The sequence below is a fragment of the Ranitomeya variabilis genome, chromosome 7, assembly GCF_051348905.1.
Source record: "Ranitomeya variabilis isolate aRanVar5 chromosome 7, aRanVar5.hap1, whole genome shotgun sequence".
Taxonomy (NCBI): domain Eukaryota; kingdom Metazoa; phylum Chordata; class Amphibia; order Anura; family Dendrobatidae; genus Ranitomeya; species Ranitomeya variabilis.
This window is the reverse complement of record NC_135238.1, coordinates 41,486,484-41,499,889: the sequence shown is the minus strand read 5'-3', so window position 1 is coordinate 41,499,889 and position 13,406 is coordinate 41,486,484. Positions and strand designations below refer to the sequence as shown.

The 13,406-nt window shown below is 39.5% G+C and overlaps 1 protein-coding gene across 1 annotated transcript; it reads left to right on the top strand.

The window, feature by feature from the left end:
* Positions 1 to 2,685: 2,685 nt before the first annotated feature.
* On the top strand, positions 2,686 to 12,287 carry LOC143784910 (parvalbumin beta-like). Its single transcript, XM_077273539.1, has 5 exons — positions 2,686 to 2,704; positions 3,327 to 3,397; positions 5,798 to 5,930; positions 6,114 to 6,223; positions 11,530 to 12,287. Exons 2-5 carry the CDS (start codon positions 3,334 to 3,336, stop codon positions 11,568 to 11,570), a joined length of 348 nt encoding a protein of 115 aa, XP_077129654.1. The 5' UTR covers positions 2,686 to 2,704; positions 3,327 to 3,333; the 3' UTR covers positions 11,571 to 12,287.
* The last annotated feature ends 1,119 nt before the right edge of the window (positions 12,288 to 13,406 follow it).

Here is a 13,406-nt window from a genome sequence, read left to right as displayed (position 1 = left end):
AAGTGGACATACAGACATACAGAAGTCTTGTCACACATACATTGCTGTTAACCTGGTTGAGGAAACAAACCCTTGGCATCTGCCTGCTCTTATGCTGGACTTAGGACCACAGGGGGGGGGGGGTGGAATCCGGGTGATCCTGGAAATATGAGGACATTAGGACAATAAAAAGTTGGGTGACACAAGCAAAAGCGTTCACATGTGAGGGCAGTCTGGAAAGCTGATGTGCACCGATTCACTTCTCCCTCAGGAAAAAGACAATAATTGTAGAAGGAAAAGTTTTGATTTTTCTGATATTTCCCCCTTTTTATTTAATAATTGTTATGCATATGGCTTGTTTACTATCATTGTTTGGAAAGGCCAGGTTATGCAAATTTAAAAGCTTTATAAAAACCCAGCCTCCTCTAATCTTGTACCAAAAAACAGCTGCCATGGGTTCTTCTAAATAGCTGCCTAGCAATCTGAAAATGAAAATGGTGGAGGCCCACAAAGCAGGAGAAGGCTATAAGAAGGAAGATAGTAAAGCGTTTTCAAGTTGCCCTTTCCTCAGTTTAAACTGTAGTTAAGAAATGGCAGTTAAAATGAACAGTGGAGGTAAAGATAAGGTCTGGAAGACCAAGCAAAATTTCACTGTGAACCGCTCGTAGGTTTGCTAGAGGCAAATCAGAACCCTCACCTTACTGCAAAAGACTTTCAGAAACATCTACACAAATATGGCCATGGAAGAGTCATCAGAAGAAAACCTCTCCTCCATCCTCACCATAAAAATCAGTGTCCGAAGTATACAAAAGAACATCTAAACATGCCTGATGAATTTTTGAACAAGCATTGTGGACCGATGAGGTTAAAGTAGAACTCTTTGGCCACAATGATCAAAGGTATATGTGGAAAAAAAGGACAGAGAATTTAAGGAAAAGAACATCTCACCAACCATTAAGCATGACGGTGGATCAATCATGCTTTGGGGTTTTGTTGCAGCCAATGGCACGGAACATTTCATTGATAGAGGGAAGAATGGATTCAATGAAAATTCAACAAATTCTTGATGCAAAAATGACAGCATCTGTAAAAAAGCTGAAGATGAAAAGAGGATGGCTTCTATAAATGGATAATGATTAGTGATGAGCGTGTATGCTTGTTGCTCGGATTTTCCCAAGCACGCTCGGGTGGTCTCTGAGTATTTGTGAATGCTCGGAGTTTTAGCTTTTTCGCAGCAGCTGCAAAATGTGCAGATGCTAGACAGCTTGAATACATGTGGGGATACCCTAGCAACCAGGCAACCCCCACATGTACTCAGGCTGGCTAGCAGCTGTAAATCATGCAGCTGCATCAACAAAAACTAAATCTCCGAGCACTCACAAATACTCGGAGACCACCTTAGCGTGCTCGGGAAAACCCGAGCAACGAGTATACTCGCTCATCACTAGTAATGATCCTAAACACACATCAAAATCCACAATAGACAACCTCAAAAAGTGCAAGCTGAAGGTTTTACAATAGCCCTCACATTCCCATAGATCTGAACATCATTAAAACTTTGTGGCCAGACCTCAAAATTACAGTACATGCAATTTAACCCAGGAACCTCACAGAACTGGAAGAATTTTCCAAGGAAGTATGGATGGAAATCCCTCAAACAAGAACTGAAAGACTCTTGTCTGGCTACAAAAAGCATTTGCAAGCTGTGATACTTCCAAAAGAGGCTGCTACTAGGTAGTAACCAAGGCAGAGTTGGCACCCTAGCTGATGATGAAATGGCGCCCCCGCTCATTATCGTTAGCCCTCAAATGCTGTGTACACCCTAAAATACTATTAAATAACATACAGTGCAGTGAAAAAACACACGCAATATCTATATCTATATATATATATATATATATATATATATATATATATATATATATATTGTTTAAAATACAAAGGAAATGTGTCATCTTTAACTTTAGGCCTTTTAGAGATCATTGCATCTTCAACTTGCTTAACCTTTCACAATAACAGTAGTTTAGACCAGGGGTGCCCAAACTTTTACATGCCACTGTATGTTCCTTCAATTATGGACCAGGCGCAATGAAGTAAACACCTCTTACCTGACATTGCTGATGCGTTTAAATACTTCTACTCTTCTCTGTATTATGTGGACTCAACAAATCCAGACATACAAAATGCGGACCATAGAACTGGCGAACACAGAATGAAAACGGCCCCTGTGCAACAATAATATATGGGCCCTTTGCAGCACAAGATCTAAAAATCCAAAATTTCACCTGGTATAAATGGACCCCCTTACCCTTTGGGCCTCTTTGCGGCCGTACTGGTTGCACCAACGAAAAGTCCTTTCCATACCAAAACTCCTGCAGCTACTGTAGAAATAGCATTAGTTTTCACAGTAAACTTATAAAATAAATGCAACAGTTAAGAAATGCATAAAACAATACAATACAATTATGATATGATCTTCAGGGGGTGCAGCTTATTCTCCCACTCTCTTACACAGAAAACTTTTATCTGAATTTCTAAGCTACTTGTGAAGGACTTCTAATCATATTCAAGTATGATGTAATCAGAGCTATTAATCTTCCTCCAACAGATAATAACTTTGTCATTTGTTATGTTATTTAATGTGTCCCACCCTATATGCGGTATATATAGACAGCGATGAGCCGTCTGTACAGAGTTTTCATTAAATCAAGAATACAAGTCACAGGTGAGTATACTGATATACAGCAAAAATAGATGGAATTAAGTGATGTTATATATTTTTATGTCAAAAAGGCAAAAGTAAGATAGAAGCAAAATATACAAAAGAAATACAATTTCTAGCTTTCTGATCCCAGTGGACCTTTTATCAGGAAAGTTATGACAAACCTGCCAGATGAATGGTCCACTATTCTCGAAAAACTTGCATATATGATTTTTCTGGTAAGCTAATAAATGTATCACTACAGCAATATTGTTGTGTTTTGGACAAAAATGTATTAAAGGGGTTTACAGTCACTTTATCTGACTGCAAATTCCGAACTGAGTGTGGACACTCACTATTTCCCGGTATTCCCCATGCTAGTCAGTGGTCACATGGCTGAATGTATGTTATTTGCATGCTTGCAAGAGTGTAGACTTTTTGTCCCAAGCCTGGACAATCCCTTTAATGTCACATGGGTGAGTGTTCTGTAACGTACTTACATTGTGACTCAGGGTTAGAATCAGAAATCTGGAAACTTTTCCTACTTCTTACTCAGTCATTTATAGTCACTGTAACCTGTGAAGCAAAATATTCAAGAGTTTGGACGTTTTTGCCATTGAAAACTTTCTTTTTTTATGTATACTAGCAGCACAATGGAGCCTATTACTGACATTTTAAATCCTAAGGATATTAAACAAGCCTTAGATGATATACAGGGTAAGTAACATTCCAAATTAAGAAATTATACTAGGTTTATTGTTTATTATTGTCACTATCATTTATTAGGCAAGGTACAGATGAGCAGAATTTACGTGTGTGTTAAAATCAGAAAGCACAGGGGGTTGGATGATACTATTCTTTTTCCTTTTTCAATGAAACTTGCCCATTCATGTCTTAGGATGCACAAAAATAAATGGATCCCACATGGTTCATCCTTATTTTATTCATTTTTTATAGATACAATGCAATTATTAGCAAAAGAAACTATATCTGGTTTTGTACATTTTTTCATCTGTTGAATTAAAACGGAGGTCACACAGATGTCATAGGAATGTAAAGACTAACATATGTCTGACGCTGAGATGGCTTATGGCTGAAGGACAAATGACAATATGGATGAAAATCATCCATTTTTTCTGGATGGAAAGTAGATGACTTTACATTTGTTTGTCTAAGGCTGGGTTCACATTACGTTACAGGTGTCCGTTAGACGGACTGTGTTACACCACGGCATAACGCGGTGTAACGCAGTCCGTAAATGCTGCCATTAATCTCTATTTTGGGCGCATCGCTAGCGCACGCCCAAAATGGGTGTGCGCTAGCGATGTGCCGTCATTGAGCTATCGACCCTGGGACACGGGCTGCAGTGTTTCTGGGTCCGTCACCGCTAGCACAGATAGAGCATCTGCTAGCTCTATCTGCGCTAGTGCGATGGCATGTCAGCACTTGCGTTAACAGCAGCCCATTTAATGCATGTGTTGAACTGGCTGCTGTTAACACAATGTGAACCTAACCTAATCCTAGCCTTTCTGTAAGAAAATAATAGCGATATATAAAGGTATTAATTTAAAATGTTTGGTAATCAAGTATTAATAGTAGAGAAACACCGGCTTTTTTTCATGATGCATCTTTTGTTTGTTTTTCCAAAAGTATTGGCCACCAGCATTTTTTTTTAGGGTTTACTCAAGGTTTTTGTGACATCTTTTTAACTGTCATTTTCTGCCTTGTCAGCAGATTGTCCTGTGAGTCTATGCTATACACTGAGGAAAACTGACCAAATCACTGTGTACATGAACCAGCTGTTAAGGCAAGAGAAGTGCCGATGTCACTGAGCACATAGGAACCAGCTGATAGACAAGGAGAAGTGCCAATGTCACTGAGCAAACAGAAAGCAGCTCACAGTTCAGGATAAGTGCCGATGTTACTGAGCACACACGAACCAGCTGACAGGGCAGAAATGCCCATGTCACTTAGCACATAGGAACCAACTGACAGGGCATGAGAAGTGCCGATGTATCTAAGCACACAGGAACCAGCTGACAGGGCAAAAAGGAGCAATGTGGTAAACACTGAGAACTGCTGATGCTGCCATGCACATTGGACAACCAGCTGACAGAGAAGGAGAAGCATTGATTTTACTGAGCTCCCTTTGCCTTGTCAGCTGATCATCCTGTGCATCTGTGCCATACACTAAGGAAATCAACTGACATCACTGAGCATACAGAAACCAGCAGAGGAGATGTGTGTGGACAACTAACAGCTGATAGAGCTGAGGTAAACCACAATGTACTGACACGCAGAGCATTGTATTCAGCCAGGAGCGTGCCCACTGTACAGGCTAGCTAGCACCGATCATGGGCATTTAACCCCTGTGATGTCGCTTTCAATAGTGACAGTGGCATCGCACAGGGAGTGAGCTCCCTCTGCGCTCCCATCGGCACAACGCGATGGGAGCATATGTTCAAAAATTGTGCTGATGTAAAGTAGACATGTGGGAAATATTATATATTAACTATTTTGTGTGACATATTTCTCTGATTTAACGGCATAAAAATTAAAAGTTTGAAAATTGCTACATTTTCCAATTTTTTGCCAAATGTCCAATATTTTCACAAATAAAATGCAAGTCATATCGAACAAATTACCATTATCAGTACAATATGTGATGAGAAAACATTCTCAGAATCAGCGGGATCCGTTGAAACATTCCAGAGTTGTAACCACATAAAGTGACAGTGGTCAGGAAGGTGAAAACAGTATTAGGGGAGTAAAGGGGTTAAAAGGACTCTGATAATTTAAAAAGTGTCCAAATCAGAAAGGCTAACATATAAGAATAGTCTCCAGATTGATTATTTCATGATGAACACAAGAATTTACTAAAACTCAAACGTCAGGAAATTTAATCTGTTATCCTAATATTTTAGTAATTCTTAGGATTTATAATAATAATACACTTTCATTTATATTTGTTGCATGATCATTATTGTACTTATAAATGATAAATGTATATAGGAATGTTTAAAAAAAATCAAGGAAAAAAGGATGGATTACAGTTCTTTAAGTTCATGTTAGTCTACTTTGGCTTTGTTGCATAAAGTTATTATTTTGTTTATAAAGGTGGCAACCCATTTGAGTACAAAAGATTCTTCCGGACAACTGGTATGAGCAGCCTGTCGAAAAGGCAAATCGAGAAGGTTTTCCATATCCTCGACAGAGAAGTAGGACATTTCATTGATGAAGACGACATTCAGTAAGGACACAGCTTAAATGCTTTATTCTAAAACAGCAGAAGTAGATTCTTACATTGCACCACATATAAATCTAATAATTTTGGAAACTTTTAGCCAAGCACCAAATAATCTGAGCTTTCAGTTATTGTGATAGCAATTATGAAAATATTAAGACTCTCACAACACATGTTCTTAATTATCAGAGATTTCCTGAAGAACTTCGGTCCTGGTGCCAGGAAGCTGACTGCTGCTGAGACTGCAGATTTCATGAAAGCTGGTGACCCTAATAATACAGGCAAAATTGGACTAGATGGTAAGGAAGGTTTTTATTATATAAATTTTAGACCTGTTTAGGTTCTTGCCTAATGCATTGTTAGTGTATTTTTTTGTGAACAGGTGCCGTACCACTTACATATCTTTGCTGTATAAAATACATATGTTGTACAATGTACATCATTCAGACTTGCTAATCTTTAGGGATGGCCTTCCAAAATTCTGCTGATTGTGGAGAGTGAAACACAGTGTTATTTTTTTTTTCTTATGACCATGCCCCCATTTTCCAAGCTTAGCACCTTTCCAAAACTCATGCATGCCTGTTACCCACCTCCTAAATTTGTAATTACTTTCCGGAAGCCCACAGTGCATTTAAGATTTGCCATCTATTCTGGCAGTTCAGTAGGTCTCCCCTTTTTCTTGGACCATATTGAACATTTACAAAGAGTTGTCAACTATGATTTTTTTTAATTAACTCCTTCACAACTAATGACGTACAAGTACGTCATCGGCCGTGTCCCTGCCTTTGATGCAGGGTACCACACTGAGCCCTTATATTATATTATGGAACTTATATCCCAGTTCATTTATTTAGGTTTTTGTTGCCAGACTTTTGCACTCTGTGCAAATAAGGGTACGGCCTCCCTTTTCTTTCAGCTGGACATTACATTCATGTAGATCCCCATGACTGGGTGTCCATCATCCACCTCACTTGGCAAATCGTAAGATTTTAATACTAGAGGTTAGGACCGTCCCAAATAGGGTCACCTTGATGCGGTGGGATGGCTTTTACATTTTTTTAAATCAAAATTATGTTAACTAAGTACCCTATGTTATTTTCATGTACTATTGGTATTTTTTACTTACAGCAGGTTATTTGCTTATTTTGTTTTTATCTTTGATTTTTTCAATGAGGACTTAGTATCTTGACCCTCTGTTTAGAGAAGATATCTGAAAAGTACTGGTAGGGAGCAGATAGATTGGAAGAAGAGGAGGCAGTGAGGAGTTTCAGAGAAGGATATTGAGGTAGAGCTTTGATGCAGTTATGAAATCAAGACGATCCCAACTAGACCCTCTGATTACATGACCATTCAATGACTGGAGCATGTAGCCATAGACATGAAAGTCCCAAAAGCACTGGTGCATCAGAAAGTGGTAAACTTAAAAATAGAAATATCCTCAACGTGTAGTGCTCCAATATGAAGAATCATCTTCTGTGTTCAAAATTGGATAGAACTACCAGGAATTGCAGAGTCATTTGCGTAGCTTTGCTTCAGAGCCATCATCAAAGAAACAAAAGGAATTTTCAGCCTTTTGGCCGGAGGTGGTGAATAAGATTCTTTGAACCTCCGGAATCAATGAACTTTTGTTCTGTGAATACAGAGGTATCAAAGCAAACAGACATGGGTACAAGGAGTTTGTGATTAGCGGATGACAGAGTTATTCCCGAGGCGATTCCTCCTTGTTTGCCTAGGGTTTAAAGTTTCCCTGTTTGGCCTTCCGTATGTAACAATTTATGTAAAAATCATCCTGTTCACCACAGTTTTAGCAAAGTCAGTCAGGCGACGGGATCTATTGGTAGATGATAATAATAAACTGATTTTCAAGACGATCTGGAATGTGGGACATGGGAATCTAGAGCTTTTTACCTGAACCATTATTTAAATCATAAATCCAGTGAAGTGACAAGAGAAAATATTATCATCAAGGAATGAGCGTAAATCTCTACCAGCAAGTTCTTCTTGATAGGCCAGCATGGAACATAGAGCAAAGAGAGCATCATTGTTCCAGTCCAATTCAGCACACAGGTCACAGAACTGGATGGCATAATGTCACACAGATATTAAGTCACAATATGAAATCAGCAGCTACGTGCACACAACCTGGTTCGTCAAACTCTATGAAAGGCAGAAAGTAAGGAGGCTTGAGAATGCATCATAGCATCGCCCCACTCACTTAATCATGCAGCCCACGCCAAAACATCTCCAGTTTACAAAGAAAAAAGCATGCCACTTTTTACATGACAGAAAAAAATGTTGGGGACAAAGCACAAAGTGCTTGGTGCATTGGTTCACAAAGCCCTGGCATGCCTTAGGATCTCCCTCAAATTAGGCAAGAGTAGATAAATATGGAGATGTTCTCCAAGCAGAATGTCCCAGGTAGGAATCCGGCTGTGGCAAGCGTTAAGAAGCCTGTGGTGAAACTTCAGCAGTCTAAGACAGGGCATCCAAAAGATCTGAGAGGTTTTGCACATCCTACACAAGCTCCCATTGGTTCACAGTAAGCTGCAAATCCAATCCTGATAAATCCTGGGTACCCAATGGCAACAGTATCATTGGCACTATACTTTTGAAATCCATAGTATAAGTATTCTGATAGGCTCACCTGGTGAGATGGATTCATACAGCCACAGGTCGGGGTGGGCATACTGACCCAGGTGCTTTCTTACAACAGACATGGAGTCGCATGGAACAGTAAGGTCCTGGACAACAGGCTATGCAAGATAACAGCAAACAAGCAAGGAAAGACACACTGGAAGTCATAGATTTAGGAGGGCAGATGAAGAGGAAAACAGCAGGTCTGAAACAGAACTCAGATATAGGCTTCAGAATGCACAACATATTGTGGCGTAATGTAAACAGTCTCTAAAACCAGTTCATCATGCTTAAAGCAAACGATTTGTTACCCAATAGATCACAGAAACAGCATATACAAGTTATAGAATCTAAAGCAGATTGCAACTTAATTTTAATAGACTAATAACAGTTTGTGATGCTTAAAACAAACAATGGGATAACCAGTAGGTCACAGAAGCATCAAATGCAAACAGTACATATCATGGGAGTCTGAGGAGATGATTGCAACAGAACTAACTGGATGGTGGAAAGTTAAAACATTACAATCACAGTACTCAGTGGCACCGGAATGAGTGGGCCTTAAAAGGCATTGGGAGAGGATATCACTGAGGAACACCAGGTCACTTGTAAGACCTGACATGGGGCATAACAAAATTCAGCAGCCAAAAGGAAAGGAAAGCTTGGCCCTAAAGATGAGACAGGTGTTTAACACTACTTACAATTATGAACCTTTGATTGCATATATCCCCTACCTACCGGGCAACATTGGTGTTGGTAAAATCAGTATGGTTAAATTCTACCCCAGTCCCACTCAGGAATGTTCCTAATCCCGCCAGAAAACATCACCAAACTGAGTAGAACCACCAACCTTGGGCTGGGTTTACCCCATCTTATATTGGCTTGGAATACCTGCGGTGCTGATTCACATACTATGATTATTAAATCCTTAATGTACATTTAATAAACATCTACTTCAAAGTTGGAATAATTTTCCTCTGAAAGAATCAATAATACCTTAGGATTTTACTGACAGCTACAGCCTCAGGGGGAATCTGTCCTCAAGAGCCGACACACACAATTCAGGGAACATCAAGTTCTTTACAACAGGTAAATGTTTACTAGTCAGTTCAAGCTCATTAGGTGGTGACTAGGGTTGAGCGACCTTTAGTTTTTTAGGGTCGAGTCGGGTTTTGTGAAACCCGACTGTCTTAAAAGTCGAGTCGAGTGAAATCGGCCGACCACCGTGAAAAGTCGTGTTTCGGCCGAAACACGAAACCCAATGAAGAAATTTTTTTTTCTTCTCTCTCTCTCTCTCTCTCTCTCTCTCTTTCTCTCCCCTCCGTCCCAGCACAGAAAATTTCGTATTGCACATTCCAAATCCCTACTGCGCACAAGCGATAACATGACGATAGGCGTTCACTCCCCTAAGACCTATGTCATCACTCTACCCACGCTCATTCATTGGCTGAAAAAATGGCGCTAAACGCATCATACGAAACGCGACTTTAGCACCAAGATCGCGTACCGCATGGCCGACCCCGCACAGGGATCGGGTCGGGTTTCATGAGACGCCGACTTTGCCAAAAGTCGGCGACTTATGAAAATGAACGACCCGTTTCGCTCAACCCTAGTGGTGACATATGGGATATGGCAGGGCAATTCACATTTCCTTCCTCCTTAGTACAACTCCTCTTTAGCCATGACACCCGTTCGTCCTGGACTACCCCCAAGCCCACCGATTCCATCAGCTTCAGAAATTTGTTGTCCACTCTGGCAGTGCAACTGGGACCGACTACCTGCCCTCCATATAATTCCATGTCCATTGACCTTGTGATGCCAGAAGACCAGGCCCGCTCCTTGGTATCTGGCCCGAGCCCTAGGCGCCAGACGTTACAGAAATGTCCACCAAGGAACTCTTTATGGCCTCCCACTGCTTCGACCGATTGGCCATTGCTGCCCCTAGCAACACACTGCACCTGAACTTGGCCTTCACTATGCCCTTCTCCAGCTCCTAACTTCTTCACTATAAGGAAGTGCACCTCTTTTTATTAACACTAGTTTCCACCCACTGGGCTAGTTCTATCATTAACTACTTCCTATCTTATGTTCTGTACAGGGCGGGCCTTTTATATGGATACACCTAAATAAAATGGGAATGGTTGGTGATATCAACTTCCTGTTTGTGGCACATTAGTATATGGGAGGGGAAAAACTTTTCAAGATAGGTGGTGAACATGGCGGCCATTTTGAAGTCGGCCATTTTGGATCCAACTTTATTTTTTCCAATGAGAAGAGGGTCATGTGACACATCAAACTTATTGAGAATTTCACAAGAAAAACAATGGAGTCCTTGGTTTTAATGTAACTTTATTCTTTCATGAGTTATTTACAAGTTTATGACCACTTATAAAATGTGTTCAAAGTGCTGCCCATTGTGTTGTGTCTGCTAAACCACTTATTATATAAAACTACAATGATCCTGTACTATACACTATTCTCAGTATATATTAACACATCACATGACTTATATACTGTACATAATACATTATATAAGACGCACATCACTTATTACTAGTGATGAGCGAATATACTCATTACTCGAGATTTCTCGAGCATGCTCGGGTGACCTTCGAGTATTGCCTTGGCCTTGGTCACTAAGATTGTTAAAGGTTATGCTGAATGCACTTGGATATACAAATTATCAAGATCCACTTCAGGCAGCTCCCTTTGATAGACTGAACTCTTACCCATTATTGACCTTGGGCAAGTGTACATGTCTGAGTATTTTACACACCTAATTGTTAACCCCCCCCCAAAAAAAAAGGGTACCACAAAGTAATGGTAAAAATAATAATTTTCAAACTGTTCCATGATTTTAGAATTCATTAATATGGGCCACAAGAATAAGATTAAAAAATTCTGGTGCAAATCAAATTTATTAAAAAAAAATTAAAAAAATAAACACTAAATTCTCTGTCTTATATTACAGATTTCATTGCTATGGTGGAATCATCAAAACATCAAGACTAAAAAGATCTCAAGAATTTAACCCCTAATCGACACCTAGCAGGCAACTCATTGACGGCTGACAATTTTCTGTGCGTTTTCATATTCATGGCATTTATAAAAATTATTTTTTGGAAATATTGAAATATCTATGTAATACGCTGAGTATTTAATGTTATGTCTTTACTTCCAAGAGACCAGGGAGTACCAAGGAAACTAAATATGAGGCACTCAAACATTTATAATATTGCTCTCTTGCAATATCTAGACCCTTAAGAGTAACCATTGTTTTAATTACTATTTTGTAAATCAATAGTACACATGAAGATATACAGCTTTGTAGTATCTCTTATAAGAGACATCTGCTGATTTGTCCTTCTGGATTGAACTTTCACTCTCTATTCAAGGATAAAATTTGTAGTCAGAGAAGACAGAGTTTCCTGTTACTTAGATATGGAAATGACAGTTGGTGCTTCTAAATTCAATGGAGAGGTGGAAGCGTAGGTGAGAGGCGCTAGAGGCAGACACATACATTCTGCTGTAAGTTCCATCTCGTATCTCATTAATGGGCAAATGTGTATAAACTGAAGACAAATTTTACAAATACTTTCATAGATGTATAGTTACATGGATTGAAAAAAGACCACGGTCCATCAAGTTCAAGTTCAAGCTTCCTCCACCAATTGTACAAAGTTTATTTTCATGTGAATTATTGATGCAGGAAATAAAAAGTAAAACAAAGATTTCTCTTTTCGTACAATAAGAAAAAAAATCTGTATCTGCTTCTAACAATTCCGAAAGGATTTTGATTACCCTCTAAAAGACTATGGAGCACAACTGAAAAGTACAGGGTCTATTTTGGTACCCCTAAGGGTAAATTGACAGATAGTCCTCCTGTAAAATCCTTGGGGGTCTTAAATGTCTTACCTGTTAGTGCCTCCTATTTATGTTGACCTAGAGTGAATAAGGGGTTAATAATAAAATGGTTTCTGCAGGATCAGATCGCTGTAACAAAACATGATTTTACAAAGCTGGATATAGCTGGTATATGACAAGTAATGAAATATTTTGGCAAATAATAAATTATAAAAGCTGTATTTATTACTTTATTAGCAGATGATTAGCAGCTTTTTATCAATGTATAGGATAAGTTGAAGTTTTTACTGTTACCACTTTTATGTACATACATCTTTTAGATGACTGTTTAACCCCTTAACGACCAGAGGTATTTTTGATTTTGCATTCTCATTTTTTGCTCTCCTTCTTCCCAGAGCCATAATTTTTTTATTTTTCTGTCAATATGGCCATATGTCGACTTGTTTTTTGCCGGGTGGCGCTCATAACAATCTGGCTATGACAACCATAGACGTCTGCTGGTGACCCCTGGTTGTTATGCCAATCCATCGGCGACCCGTGATCACTTGATGGGGTCACCGATGGGTGGAAGTTATAGCACGCTTGCCGAAAGTGCGAGTTAAATGCCGCTGTTAAAAATTGACAGCAGCATTTAACGGGTCAACAGCCATGGGTAGATCGCGATTCCACTCACGGCTGTTGTGGACACAACCCGGCTGCCCGGAAAGGTGCAGCTCAGCGCCGGAGCCTGCACCAAACAGGGGGAGTCTGACATCGGTGAACATTTACACCCGATGTTGGAAAGGGGTTAATTCTTGCCTTTGGTCATCTGCATGAACAAAAAAACATTAGATCTGGAATTCTTTTTAAACTTCATTTTTTTACAGAGTTCACCATGCAGTATAACTTAATTCTACAAGTAGATCTGGTTAAAAAGTCAACTGAAAGTTGTATGTAGGAATATAAACCAGCTCACCCGTGATGCATAAACCAATCCTCGGGAGC